This window comes from Helicoverpa armigera, chromosome 3, assembly GCF_030705265.1.
Source record: "Helicoverpa armigera isolate CAAS_96S chromosome 3, ASM3070526v1, whole genome shotgun sequence".
Lineage (NCBI taxonomy): Eukaryota > Metazoa > Arthropoda > Insecta > Lepidoptera > Noctuidae > Helicoverpa > Helicoverpa armigera.
Window position 1 is genome coordinate 836,256 of NC_087122.1, and position 15,231 is coordinate 851,486.

General features: G+C 36.4%; 1 protein-coding gene and 1 non-coding gene across 2 annotated transcripts in view; one reads left to right on the plus strand and one right to left on the minus strand.

Annotated features, from left to right (window-relative positions):
• LOC110380713 (obscurin) overlaps nucleotides 1-15,231 on the minus strand; it is a 73,329-nt gene that overhangs the window by 41,061 nt on the left and 17,037 nt on the right. The window contains exons 4-6 of the mRNA XM_064043470.1: nucleotides 11,605-11,736; nucleotides 7,550-7,720; nucleotides 7,011-7,176 (exon numbers count right to left, since the gene is read on the minus strand). Of these exons, the coding sequence (XP_063899540.1) occupies nucleotides 7,011-7,176; nucleotides 7,550-7,720; nucleotides 11,605-11,736 (469 nt within the window). The remainder of the gene's footprint in view (nucleotides 1-7,010; nucleotides 7,177-7,549; nucleotides 7,721-11,604; nucleotides 11,737-15,231) is intronic.
• Trnae-cuc (transfer RNA glutamic acid (anticodon CUC)) lies at nucleotides 15,146-15,217 on the plus strand. Its single transcript has one exon. It is a non-coding gene; the product is annotated as a tRNA-Glu (tRNA).

Sequence of the window (15,231 nt, forward strand, 5' to 3'; positions counted from 1 at the left end):
TCGTCGAAAATTATTAAAAATAAATCTATGTTCTCAGAAGCTCTTCGAGAAACATTTATCGTGAACGATTGGTATCTGACGTCAGTAACTAAGATCAACACAGACATTGGGTAATATTAAAGTGATAGAATGCGATAAAATGTTTCGTACGGTGAAACAAGATGATCTGTAGCACTCGCAGGTGCTTGATAGGGACTTAATTAAAATACAAGGTAAATTAATATTAAGTCTGCTATTTCTGCCACCGGATCCTCCTAATCCTAATGGATATGGACCGATTAAGACAGTATTATGATCGAATTACTTTGTTGATCTTTAGAAAATCGAACAAATCTTTGTCATCTAATAAGAAAAACAATTCAATCGTCTGAGAGTTTAACAAAGTTAACGATAGAAACAGAACAAACAGCAAACTTGATCGAAAATAATTTGTACACGAAACGCAGTCAAAATGAATTTAAAATTCAGTGTTACAAGTAATATTGGAACCGACAATGAATCAAAACCGAGCACATACGTTGGAACCAACTTATATTTACGACACCTTGACATAATAAGCTACCGCTGCCCTGCTTCGCTAAAAGTGAAATATTTGTGCAATATTTGCTCACAAAAAATACAAGAACAAAAAGTTTTCATTTCAGTTAGTTTTGATGGATTACAGAAGAAACTTGCGATTTGAAAATAAATATTTAGGTAATCAGTTCCGTTTTCAGATATTTTGAAGAAGTTTTAAACTGCGTTTCTCAATAAATCAAGCCTGCTGAAATTAATCCCGATTTCAAGTTTCTTATACCTGAAAATGAGTTAAAAAGTTTTGTTCTGTGTGGAGCAGGAAGAACCTCCCCTATCCTCACGGTGCGGACGAAGTCTGAATCAGAATAAGCCTGAGCTCTAGACTGACTCTGATTCTTTAACTTTTATAAACAAACTGGAACCGGAGGATAGGTTAGCTTCTTCCCGATATAATGTGTCAAGTTTTCGTATGTATTCAAAAGGTGCAGAAAACTCTGCTTGCGTGATGTAGGATTTCAATATGTTTTCTTCTACTACCCTCATTATGTTATCAAAACAGTATAATTCATATGTACACAGAACAACCGTATGTTATCTGGTATCCTATTCCCTATTATTTTAATGACAATGTGTTTGATGATACTCTTAGCGGAAAGAAATTTATAATATCGGGTAAAGCCCTCTCATCTATTTTTTTGTGGATGCAAGTGTTAATTGATTGCATAAACAACGCCATCTATTAACGACATTCGCAAACTTTTATTCATATCTGTACCAAATTTTATTAAAATCAGTTTACTAGTTTAGACGTGAAAGCGTAACAGACAGACAGAGTTACTTTCTTATTTATAATATTAGTAGGGATTGTTGCTTGTCTTCTTCTTCCTCATACCAAGGGATTATTAGTTTGACAAACAACGTGGACAGGTGGTGTGTTGTTATAGCGATCAAGCATTCCTATTGTAAATAGACTGCATAATGATAATAACTTTAGGTTTGGCTGTCAATGAATATTTGGTAGGTAGAACTTTAGGATATTATTTGGAGTACTTTTATGGTTCAAAGTGCTTTAGGAATGGTATTTGGATAACCGTGTTTCTTGGATAATGGAGATAAGCAAGGCAAAATATGAATGACTTTCACCTGAATCCCATTTTTTCGCAACTCTCAAAAACCAGGTAACCAAGTCTTCTCTCTACTCCACTTCAATGTTCAATTACAGGTCTCTAACTAGGAGAGCAATCAAAATGAATTACAGGGGATTAACGTAAAATCTCGGTGTCGTAACCTCTATAAATAATTAGGGCAATGACTGTTTTACATTTGCGCCTGTTCATTGATCCAAGCAAGCCATTATAAGCTTTATGCAAATGTTGTAAAGTTTATAATCGTGTTCCTGCAATTGATATCCAAGAAAATCGAAATTTTTTATTTTATTTTTCTGCAAAATGTCTCGACTGTCGTTCATTTGATGCCTTCCATCAGTAAGACAATGATGTGATGCGAATAGTTTCAGTTTTGTGAGAACAGGGTCAGTATTTTTGGCAAGAATAGGTACCACCTATGATTAATTTCTCAATACTCTGGAATACGTGTGAGGATCGTTAACTACATTCTAGTGATTTTCATTGACAGTATATCGTCTTTTAAATAGAGACATAGGATGTTCTCTTGGACATTGTTTGAAGACATATTACGTTGGAAGATTGAATAAAGGTGAAGCATCATAAGAATACATAATAATTTGTCTTCGTTATAACAATGTTTATGAAAGCCAAAACAAAACAACACTCAGCAGAGCATCAGATCTATACATAACTGTTTGGTTGACTTTTGCACAACACTCTGCAACAACAAACTGGCTAGCAACCAGATTATTTTGATATACATTTTATATTGGGAATCAGACGCTCAAGCTGGATTATAAACTTCCAGACATAATAACGGTCATAAATCAAAAGCATTTTCAAACAAAATACAGCCAGACTTTGTTCTTGCAGAAGGTTGCCATGTACATTTGTAGATAGAGATGCTACTCTGAGATATAATTAGCGCCTCTAATCCCTAAAAACACATGCAAAAATTGGGTCAAGGTCATCCAGCGCGGCTTTAGCGCAGATCCTGCGCGCGCGCTGTTCCGCCGTGCACGCAGCGCGCCGGACCAGAAAAATATAACATTGCCGCGAAACTCATCCACCCACGCCGCACTAGAAATAAACCAGACGCGTTGCTGGTAACACTACACCCGTAACATTGAAACGAAGGGGAAAAAATCACGATATTTTCGCCACAGCCCACAGCCCGGCTAATTATAAAGCGTCCATTGCTAATTGTGATGTTAAAGTCGTACCTGAGCGCGAGGCGGTCGGTAAAGGTATCACGAGAACACAATCACAGTCACACACTTCACTCGGCGAGTGGTCGAAGGTCGTACAAGCGCTGGAGAGCGAGGTGGTCGCGTCCGCGTCTTCCAAGCGACTGCTCCACTCCTGGCCCTGTACTCTGTGCCCGCTAAACATAGAACACCCGCACACACGATGATTTTTAGAGGATAACGCCATTTCACCGGTGACGTGTTGTGTTATCTACCGGGGAACACGGGACGGCTCCGTCGCAAGGTCGACAAACAAACCTTGAAACATCCTTGATAACAAACAGTGAGACGTGGGCGGCGTCAGCAGTGACCCCTTTGTTATGAAAAGCATGCACTCTTAATGTAATGTCATCGTCGTACTACAGGTAGACGTCTAGCAAATTAATTAAACTCACGCGAACGAGACGGAGATGCCAAGACGAAGTCTGTTTATAAAGCCAAGAGCTTTAATTAAAAAGCTAGCTGAGCTAAATTAATGAAAGTTCCTTGTCACTTGTCACTTTTCCTTCTTAGTTAGTTTCTTTGAAGTGTTTCTTACAAAAGCTGCTTTGGAGCTGCATAGCTGATAACTAACTCGCTTAGGTATCATCCCATCATAGGCGAGTTAGTTATCATTTTTAGACTGGATAATGTTAGACGATTCGATTCTGGTGTTTTCAAACGTTCACAAGAAAAAATAAAGAGGTGAGTGACTTCAACCAAATTGTATTGATAGCAATGATAATTAACAGATGTATCTGTCTGTTTTCCTGGTAACTACAGTTGTCGTCTACCACCACCCACGGAAACTAGTGGAACCGTCTATTTGTGTCCGAGACTACTTTGCAATGCACCCAATTGCACTGAATTAGAAACACGATGAATAATCACAATGCTTGAATAACATGTTTTCAATTTGTTGATGCAGTTTCTGGAAGTTTTTACTCCAAAACTCAAAAGTTGTATTCACTCATCTATAGTTTGGTAATGGCGAGTTCAAAACATTACTACCTAAGCATCAATTTGATCAACATTCTTGCAAGGGAATAAGTCGCCTTAAGTTTTATTTGAGAATTGAGCAATTTTAATTAATAGGGACGAATACAAATATTGTAGGCATATAAAACGACACAGTAAAATATGGTAAAGACAAAGATCTTTAACGATCCATTAATTACCCTTTACATCATCATCTAGGGCTATTAGTAACCGCGAATCATCAGTCATTTGTAGTGATGACTGCGCCGTGGAAATCGCACAAAGGAAGCATAGACACGCGAGAATAAACGACTGTTACCTTATTTCTGGATTTGACTCAATCGTGACGATGACTTGCGTAGGATTTTATATTGACGCTTATTTTGACTAAATACTCATTGGTGGAGCATCCAGAACATTTCATTTTGTAACTAAATAGGCGTCATTACTGATTGAAATATGACCGTTCTAATAAATACAGAGTTGTGGTATTGGAGAAATATTTCCAATCGCTTTTGCCCACTCGTTTCCTGTAGCTGTTGAAACTTCAATAGAGTTATTGAGCAAGGAAAATTTCGTGTATATCGATAGTGATCACCATTTTTAGTAACACTACATATGCTCACTGAAAAAGATATATATAATTATTATAATTAAGATATTAACTGGCCATGACTTCAAACAGTACTAATTATGAAAGATGCTGCTCCTGCGCTCTTAAGAGCGAACTGAGGTTCAATTCTCGGCAGAATCTCAAACAATTACTCTCGCTTTTGTAAATAAAAACAGGTAAGTGAATATTTCAGTCAATAGAACAACCTGCACATTCTTCATTATTTCCAACTGGCAATTCGAATTACGTCCAACAAAAATCAAAATCTTACCTAGCTACGCTAACACAGTACCACAGTTGGCTTATATCCACGGTTCTCAGTAAACAGACTGCAGTATACCTAACAGATTACGTACTTGGCAGCCGCCTCGTATTTAACGAGCTTTAAAAACTATTGTTTTACACGGTACAATTTTCATAGGTTTCGGTAATGGTGCTTAAATTTATGATAGAACGTAATGGGGCACCGTTTTGTAAGTAGTTGCTGATGGTTTATGAAACTGTTAGCTGGTTACTTGGGTTCTACTAGAGTTATGGAAAAGTCCACATAAAAGAAGAAGGTTATCAAAACTAAATATCGACGTAATCTGAATAGTTTAAATGTCTTTTTAAATCTTCTTTAGGTAAATTACATACTTAACTAAGTATGCCAGAATTTTGGGTCTATAAAAAGATAGTATAATTTTCATTTCAAGAAGGGGCTTACTGTACGATGGAGTTCTATTAAGTTTTCTAAAACGTCTAGCTTATTCAAAATATAATTTTGAACCCAGCACGCTACGTCTCTCTCAGTAACATGATAAGTCAGGATAGTCAGCATCGAGGTCAGTTCTCGACATTTGATATACGTTCTTTCGCATCCAATATGTCAACTGCCATCGTTAATATTTCTTCAGCGTTCTCAACTCATTTTTAATGATATAAACTGTTTGTTGATAGACACGATATTTTCAGCACCATCTAAGTCGGAGAATAACGCAATCAGTCTATTCTACGCGAAGGTTATACGACATAAGTCTCAAAGTCTACTTAGGAATATCATCCTTATTGAAATCAACTGGAACTACAAATCCAGCAGAATTAACTGCTTTGAAACTACCACGATCACTTTAAAGAACATTAATGAATACTCGAATAGAAGTTATTAATACTAAGAATTCACGCAGTTGTTACGCTAGTTCCCGCATTTCCAGCAGAAGCGGTGTAAAGTCGAATAGTCTCTTTTGCAACTTTGCATAGTACTACTTGGGAAAATTCAAAGCTCCTACGCCAACCACGTTTACATCCGTCTTCTTTTCTGCTCAAACCACTTTAAGAATCGTTTAAGTAAACAAGCGTCAGCAAATAGAAAATATTTTAAAAGTTATTAACAAAATATTTTGCGTTTGCGCACGTAATCATTACGTAGATAGAGTCTTGTCATTTTGCACCTCTAACGTTAAGAAATCACGTTTTAGCAGAACACGTTTTACTCACACAATTTACTGAGAGTTTTCTATTTAAAGAATTCTTATATTTTTGGGCTAAATCCGTGGCTAAATCTAAGATAATTTGGAGCTGTAGTCCTTTTTTGATCTACGGAGTATACAAATTAATCAAATAAAGATGGAACGCTAAAAGCAATGCTACAGCAGTAAGAAACCCTTGGTTCACTTCGCCCTTGGTTCGCTTGGAAAAAGTACTGTACCGTGCCGTTCATTTGTGCCTTTAGTCAACCAAAGCCCTTCCCTTCCACTTACAGCGAAAAACACAATCGATCGAAAAACGAACCCCTGTGGGTGTTCAGGTACTCCCACTTATCTCTAGATCTATCTGGAAATCTTACACAACGAAGTCAGCTGATTTATTCTACCTATTTATCATATTCCTAGCCAAAGTCGTCTAATATTATCGTGTTTAGTAGAAATAGTGTGATTGCCCTCGATATGAGTTAACGAATTGACAGCACTCATACCGCGGGCCGACGCGGCATCCGAACTATTCTAGTTGTTGGCTGATTGCCTAACTCCCGAGCCTGCCGGCGCCCGGCTATCCTCACGCCATCAAACACTGGGAATTGCAGATCAATTGTTTAGGCGGAGTCGGAATTTCACTTATTTAGAAACTGTTACTACCGATATGTAAGATTGACAGACATGTCCCAATTAATTGTGACAATGATTACATCTTCAATGGATTCAATCAATGGGTAGCTTACAAATTCTCCTAAATCAACCGGAAAGTATAAATAGATAGATTTCATCGAATTTATGAAACACATACCGCCATCTACTGAGCGTTTCAAACAATTCTCAAAAAATCAATACGGCGGCTTCTCCTGCATTGCACAAATTTATTTGTAGATGGCGCTGTATCTGTTAAATAAAGTTAAGACAAGACTTCACTAGATGGTGTTAGCAACAAAGTTTCGCACGAAGTTTCATGGAAAGACAACAGATGTCGCTAGTTTTGATGGCAAACTCGTACTTTCAGAATTTGGAATCTACGAAATCTTTTCTTAATGTGCAACATTTATTCTGGTGTCCGAATTAAGTTATATTGTGAACTAACCTGGAAGTACTTATTAACAACAGGGTTGGTGGCCAGCAGATGCTGCGCCCTCGGCTCATCGCGGCAGTAGCCGACGTGCTTGTCGAATTCGCGCTCCATTCGTAATAGTGCTCGCCCGAGCATTTTCGGTTCGCTCGCGTAGTATTTTATGCCTTCTAGCAGGACCCTGAAATGAATAGAGATTTTAAATATACTCTGGCTACCCTTTCACATAGGTTTAGGTTTGATATAGCTGGACGGAGTGGTCCTGCTTGAGATTAAACAAAAAACACAATTCATTAGAATTGCGGCTAGGTATTAGTGAGATCATAATTGTCAGTGCTTTTTCAATAAATGACGTGGTTTTCAAATAGTTTCTATCGCAACTTATTAGAGGTCAGTCCTTCACAAGGTACATCTTACCTAACGTACGTAAGTATGTGTAAGATTTTTTGCTTCTAATATAATATTATTGTTGTAAGTACTAACGCTCATCTTCTCCGTGAGCCAAGGTGCAGTGCAGAGAAACGAAAAAAGGTTGATGCAGATGAAGAACTTACGTATTATGAAACTCGCAGATCTGCCTGAAGTTGGAGAACAGCAGCTCCCGGTTGTCGAACACGGCTTTGGGCGTGGTGGCCTTGTCGATGGGCTTCATGTACCGGGAGACTACTTGCTGCATGTCGCGACCAAACTCTTCCTCTGTTTCTACCAGCTCTCGTACCACGGCCCTGGGGGGTAATTTTGTTTAAGAGATTCTGTATCTGCATGTAATGTGGTGCCTTTATACCTACTAACTGGCAAACAGAGACTTTGACTTAAAATAAGTTTTGAAATATTAAGTTCGTTTTTTAAATAAGCAAAAATGGTAAATTAATCGCTGCTTAATTTTAAGTTTCACAAAAAATAGGTCCAAAATAATTGTATGTTTTTGATAGGAGTTGAGAAGCGATTTTAAGTGCCACAACTTGTCCAATACAGGTTTGGAATAAATACGATTCCTTTTTTATTCCTGAGTCATCATATCATACTTATTTCATGGGAAATAAAATATATTAAGAATTTTGTTAAGCTTCTGATATATATTTTAAACCCAGACCACGCAATTTCAATTATAAAAATACCTGAAAAAAATAATCAAAAAGCTATTGCGAAGACAAAATAACGTAGCCTCCAAAGATCAAGTAACTAGCTCTTTCAAGATCAATAGACACATATTTCGATCAGCACACGCTTGAACATTATGACGTCACAGCGAGGGTTCAAATGATAAACATTATAATAAATTAGCGAGTATTTTCCTACTGTGATTCAGAGCGAGAGCGCGCGGTAGCATGCCAAGAGGTGAGGGCGTGGGAGCATCTATAATAGTGAATGGAGAGGTAGCACGAGGTTTCGGAAGGTCGTGATTTGCTGGAAGTCAAGGTGTGAAGCTCAATGCTTCCATATTCGAGAAAATTCTATTATGGTCAATAGGCTGACACTGCCAAATGCTGATTCTAAACTCAAAGCATCTTAAAAGGTCGGGTGTGTTCTGGCTGACCAACTCAGACTCCAAAATCGTAAGAAAATTACACGTGGAGATTTGTATTTCCTCACTATCATTTTAATTAACGACAAGATTTCATACGCTGTAGACTAAACTATCAATAAGGAACAACTTTTAGATGTACCTTGATTACTAAAACCTACCATCCATCTACTCCAAAAATAGACAGCCAACTTGTCACATCTCTAACGACTCCTCAACCGAAGACAAGGGTACATTCTGCCAAATCCACCTTCCACCTGGACAAGTTGTTGGCAGTTTTGACTAAACACCTAACAATATCGTTCTGGCATACACCGCGGGTAGACAAGTGGGAATAATTGGACGTGCCCTGATATATTGGATGCTGCAGACATGCATATCAACTTTGAGTTATTACACAAGATGTTCGCTGGGTTTATAATAGGAGGGGCAGATATGAATCATATTGGTGCAGAGTCTTTTAGAGATGATATAGTTCGAGAAATAGTAAAGAAAAGTTTGGTGGCATAAGAATTACTATAACAAGGAATGTAAAAATGAGAATTAATAAAGAATAAATAAGCTGGTAGTTTTCTTTTAGATTAGATCAATCTGATAGATATATCTGTTGTGACTTATCTAAATGAAGAAGTCAAGTCATATCCCCAACTTGGTAAGAATTGTTGTGTATTTGAGTCAAACTAATAAAGTCATTTTATTTGACAACCATATCGCTTAACACAATAATACTGTAACATAACTTCGTGAATAATGCAAATCCATATTTATAAGGACATTAAATAATATTTGCATCATGCATTGTCAAATAAATTAAATAGACTTGGCTTAAAGCTGTATGTTGAAATTATAGATATTCATTATTATAGGGATGTCCAACGAACAGTTAGCATTAATCAGAAGTACATGAGCCGTTAAGAAGTGGTCTTAAGAATCGGCAGCTGTCCAAGGTGAATTTTATACATAGGTAGCCAGCAAATCATAAAGAGAAGTATAAGAAATCAAATGACGAACAATTTCAATGACCTTAAGTGAATCATAATTTCACTTTCCAATAATCCCAAAATAAAATCCATAAAAGCGGAACCAACGAACTTTCCGCAAATACATTTCCAATAATGCCGAAACAAAAGCTAAGTAACACTAAATATGGAACCTCAATAAACATAAAATAAGGAAGAAACATGATCTTAAAAACAAAAGATGAGCGAGCACAGTTTGTTGACACGGAAGTCAGGGAAGACAGGCAAGTATCCATGAACTCCTGCCAAATTACGACGCTGTTGATAACTTAATACATCGTCCTGAATAACTTGGACATATCCTCGATTCCTGTCATCATTTGGTAAGGCTTGAGGATGCTGATGAAGTTTTGACGGGCGTTCCAAATTGTTTGGATAAAAATGTACGCGCTAATGATGCGGTGTGATGTGCAGTTTGTTTTGAGAGAGAGTTTAATTAAATTAGCAGTGTTGAGGAATATGATGAGCTGAAACGTGGATGAAATAAGGAATATGGACGACAAAAAAATTAAATATACAAGTTTCGATTTCAACGTCGGATTTTCAGTCTCAGATTGATTCCGCAGCGTAGGTAAAATTGTACTAAAGAGCACAAATCTGGCTTGCAAGAACATATTTGTAACGAACGCTGTAATTCATAAAGGAGTTCATCCAAAAACAATAAACCTATAACGACCACTGCAAACATTTGTTGCAGTTTCATGACCACTGAAAGGGTTTAACAAGCATTTAATAAGTCTCCACGAACATAATGCCAAGAATAACATAAAGTAAGATTAGAAGTTGAAACACGTGTAAATATTTTGGCATAAAGAAAAGAGAAAACCTATGAAAATGTCTACACAAAGATTTATTAATTTATGTATTCATACACACACACATATTGAACAAGACAGGAAAAAAGAAATGTAGAATTGCCGTTAAATGGATTTAAGTGTCCAAAGATGATACTACATATAATTGAAGCAAAGGACAATACTTAAGAAGACTCAAAGAGTGTCAAAGATATACCCTTGCTATTGTCACAAACTGAAAATAGTCAAGGCACCATACATAAACAAAATACACATTTAAAAGCCAATTTCAGTGATACAACATTCACGTATTGCTTATTTTTAGTCTGAAACAGAATTAGAACGCTACTTTGGTCCACAGGTGTGAAATAATTTTGTGATATTACATGAAAGATATGTGCGATTTTCTCAAGTGCAAGGCCTCATGGATTGTAGAGTTCCGTGGGAGTAACCTTTGTTACAACAATAGGAGAAAGGACAAGGTTGATTACCTATTATGAGATTTTTGAAGGCATAAAGGTTACTTATTTATATCTGTATGGCAACATAAACTTCTACCTGTGATCTCGTCTATCTCGTTTTTCTCGGAATAATATTTGTTTAAGTTCTCTCCACTTATTACTAGGTTTATTAGGTACTTATTATCATCGATAAAAATCTTCAAACGTGGTACATAAGTCATCGATGTTTGAACATATGCCTAGAGTATTAATAAAACAGCCATGTTTCACCTTTTGAACTAAACATGTTTTTAAAGACTTCCATGTTGATTCATTGTGCTTTCACGTCGGAACAGATTTCTTTATGTTTGTGAAATGCTTAATTAAGTCACGATTCGAAATAACGGAGTGGGTGTTGAAAGCTTTTCGGGCTAATCTTTTTCTGAAATCAATCTTTGTTTTTGCATGTTTCATCAAGTGTCTGATGTTACTTTGCTGCCATTGTGTAGCGCAAAAGGATTTTTTATATTTTATGACGTGGAGCTCAGTGGATTGCACATTGGAAATTCCTACTTCCAACTTGCCTATTTTATAAACGAGTTTGTATGTATGGATGAACATTTGTTCCTTTCTCACGCTAAAACTACCGAATGAGTTTTAATAAATATAGCTTATATATTAGAATAACTTATAGGATACAGTTTATCAGGGTGCGGACAGTAGTTCCCTCAGTTAAACCGCTGGCATAAGCTAGTGCCAAAAACTATCACTCTTATATCCTTCTCTTTGTCTAGGTATCACAAGCTTGGCAGGAGACACCAGGGTACTCACTGTCTCCTCGCGGCCAGCGCGGTCTGGTCCCTCTCAGCGGTCTGCTTCTCCATGAGCACGTGCGCGGGCACGTACCCCTGTCGCGTGCGCAGCTCGCCGCCCTGCACGTCCTCTATCACGCGCACCAGCCATCTGCAAACAGGGGGGATTCACTATTAGCGACAATACGAAGAATAATTATGAACACTTGAAAAACTTAATCAGGACTTAAACGATGTCGTACCTTAATACATAGATTTTAAATCTCGAAATTCTAAAAAGCTTAAGAAAGCCTTTTTCTATTTTTCTGTTTGTTAAATTGCTGAACCATTTTACTAGTCCATGGGGAACATTAACCTACTGGCGACATTAAAGTTCGACGTAGACGACCAGCCCTAAAATCGAAAAAAAGTTTTATGATTTACTTTTAATTTTAAACAAGATGAATTTAGAGTGAAACAAAATTTCATGTTTATTATTATTTATGTTGGAATAAATTCTACCGTGATATATTCAGCGAAATCCCGCCTCCTGGAGCGACGGCTGACATTTAGATAAGCAGAAGTAGTCCATTTTGTACTATTCTTACTGGCGTGGCATTTAAATGCATAATAGTCGGCTCCCGGCAGATACTAGGTATTTACCTATTCGCCTTTCTCGAATTGAAAATTAAGGTACAAAGTTATAAATGTCTTTCGGGGTCTACAAAAACTTCAATTTACACTCCTAAAACTGGTAACGAAATCTTTAAATAGCTATACTATTTTTGTAAATGAAATTAAAGCATCGTTCTTCGAACATCCAATAAAGTGCTTAAATATTTTAATCGATTTTGATAAACTTATTACCCATTTACTACCATTAAGCCCATAATTCCGCCCGGTCTTAATTTCATCGTTATTTCCCACATTTTGAAATTAGAATGTAAATTGAATTTAAAAATAGAATTATGATGAAGAGGTTGGACTAATTTCTGCGGAATATTTCCCTGTCAATCTTATCCGAAGACGGCATGAGAGCGTTGCCCTGTGAACCGGGGTTCGTTACCCTAGTTTGAAAGTCTTTGTCTAAGAATCTAGAAAATAATTGCGTGTATTAAGTTTAGCTCTAGAAAAGGATATAATTATATCCTAGTAATTGTATTTGGGTAGGCCCCGAAAGAGATAGCGGGATGACCTGGATGCCTACAACCCTGATTGGTGGGAGGACTCAAAAGATCGAAAGGTGCGGAGGCAAAATGGGGAAGCCTTTGCCCAGTAGTGGGACAGTACGGACTAAGAAAAAAAAAAATGTATTTTGACAAAAATTCAATCGATCCTTGGAAACCGGCTTTAGCAGTAGACGTCCAACTGCTGAGATGGTGATGAATATTATCTGTACTAAATAAAGATGTTCGAGAGTCAATATAAAATAGGTCGATACAAGCTCTCGAAATTAATCTTATAATTCTTAGATTGCCAGCATTATCGTTTAATCAAATTATCGAAACAGGAATATCTGACGTGAATTTCTATTCGAACATATGTTATACGACACACAAATATTACAAAAAACTACAAGAATTAAAAAGAGACACTGCCTACATAACAATTTAATCACATTTTTACATATCTATAAAATGTTTTCAGTTTATTTTCACAAGTCATTCTTTATTCCGGAGAGATTGTTGAGATAATCTTTCAGAACATTTGTTACTTTTGTTTTTTTCTTCCACTAATGATTGGACTACTTTCTTTTGAAGTAAATAGGCGGTAAAACTAAGTGGGTAACCTTATTCGAGGTATTAATGTATGAATATGTCATCCGGATCATATCTATGGAATCCGTGCCTCATTTGTTTCAGTTCTTAAAAAGTTAATTCAAATGATTTATTGTCACTTACTCGGTTGGTGGACTGGGGTGTCACTGAAAATTATGGTGTCTATATTTATTAAAAATATATTTCAGCAATAAAAATATACCAGTTGTATGTAATAAAATTCTCAAGCAATTTTACCTGTATTTTATTGATTATCAAAATTATTTTGATTACACCTTTTGTTGCTATATTTACACCAAGCATCATTAAACTCATTCCGCAATCTTTAAACTAATTTAAAACTCGTAAAATCCGGTAAGAACTGTAGTGAATGCTTACATGACATTTACAGCGCTCGTAAAATGCGAAAAAAATGCCATAGGTTTGTGAATTTAATTACATTTAATCAGGACGTAATAGGGTTAAAATATAAAAAAAAAAACATAGTATCTGCAAAAAAAAAAGTATAAGCTTTATCTCACTAATACACTAAAAAATATATTTTTTGTTGGGGTGACGATCAACGTCAGACCGAAAGTTCGTAACATAACAGTAAAAAGCCCTTCACACAAATAGCTTTCCCAGAATCACAATAGGTACCTACAAAATTTTCAAAGAGAACAAACATAAAAGAGTTTATAATAAAGCAGTACTAATCTATTACATTTGGAATAATTTCAGATATTCCTACAATTTATCTTAGAAGTGGAATACAGCCAACTCGCTATATCATAATTTTTGTATGAATCCCCCAATGTACTTTAGTAGGTCATTCATGTTTTGCCAAGGAAAACAAAATGACTAGCGGAGATGTCATAACGTAAAATCTCCTAAGAAAATAGCGCGCCAAAATCCTGGTGTTTCGGAGCGAGGAACGTTACTAGCTCCGCCCTTGCAGAATTTCATTAGAATCAGGCCATTATTTTGAAAATAAGATAACCGATCAATCAAGTCCAATATTTGACAGATTGGTTTTGGCACCCAAACGCCTCGTTGGGTCTAGTAACTGATCACGCTTACCGAACTTACAAGAAGAAACTGGCCTACCTTCCTTATGGCATATCCGTTATCTTTTCTTCCTCTGTGTGTTTTTCTAAAACACTTGTATAAACTAAAATATGTGTCATTTAATGAATATAATAGTAATAATAGAGTAATAACAATTAATATTTCATCGTAACTGTTGCTTTGAAGTCTGGAAGCTAGGTAAGATTAAGAGATTATACAAAACAGGTTACTAACGATTTATTTATATATTAACATGTTCTAGGGTTTTTGTTTATAAAGTACAAATAGATGACATATTTGGTTGAGTCCCGGCATTCATTACGGAAACCGCCAGGACTGAAGAAGTCAGAAATGCAGTCGCACCAAGTGGCCCCAATATTTTTGAAGGCCAGGCAGATGATAACACAGATGAAAGTTCACTAGAGATTTCTAGAAATGAAAGTATCTAAGTATGTAGGTAGAGGCAAGTTATTTAGAAGTGATTATGCACATGTGCATTTATTATAATTAGTGTCACAATGATTTCTATCATTAATCTATGTCTGTCGACGCAAAAGACAATGACGAATTAGTGTTTAAGGTGCTAAGTATATCACGCTATCCATATTTTTTATAGATAAGTATATCACGCTATCCATATTTTTTATAGATGTGACCTTTTAAAATCTCATAAATAAAAAAGTTAGCAATACAGTTACCAACAATATTAAAAAAAAAAAAACAGAGTAAATGTCAAATTGACACATAACGTCAACATCCGATATGGTCTAGTGGCTAGGATACCTGGCTCTCACCCAGGAGGCTCGGGTTCGATTCCCGGTATCGGAATATTATTTTTGGAA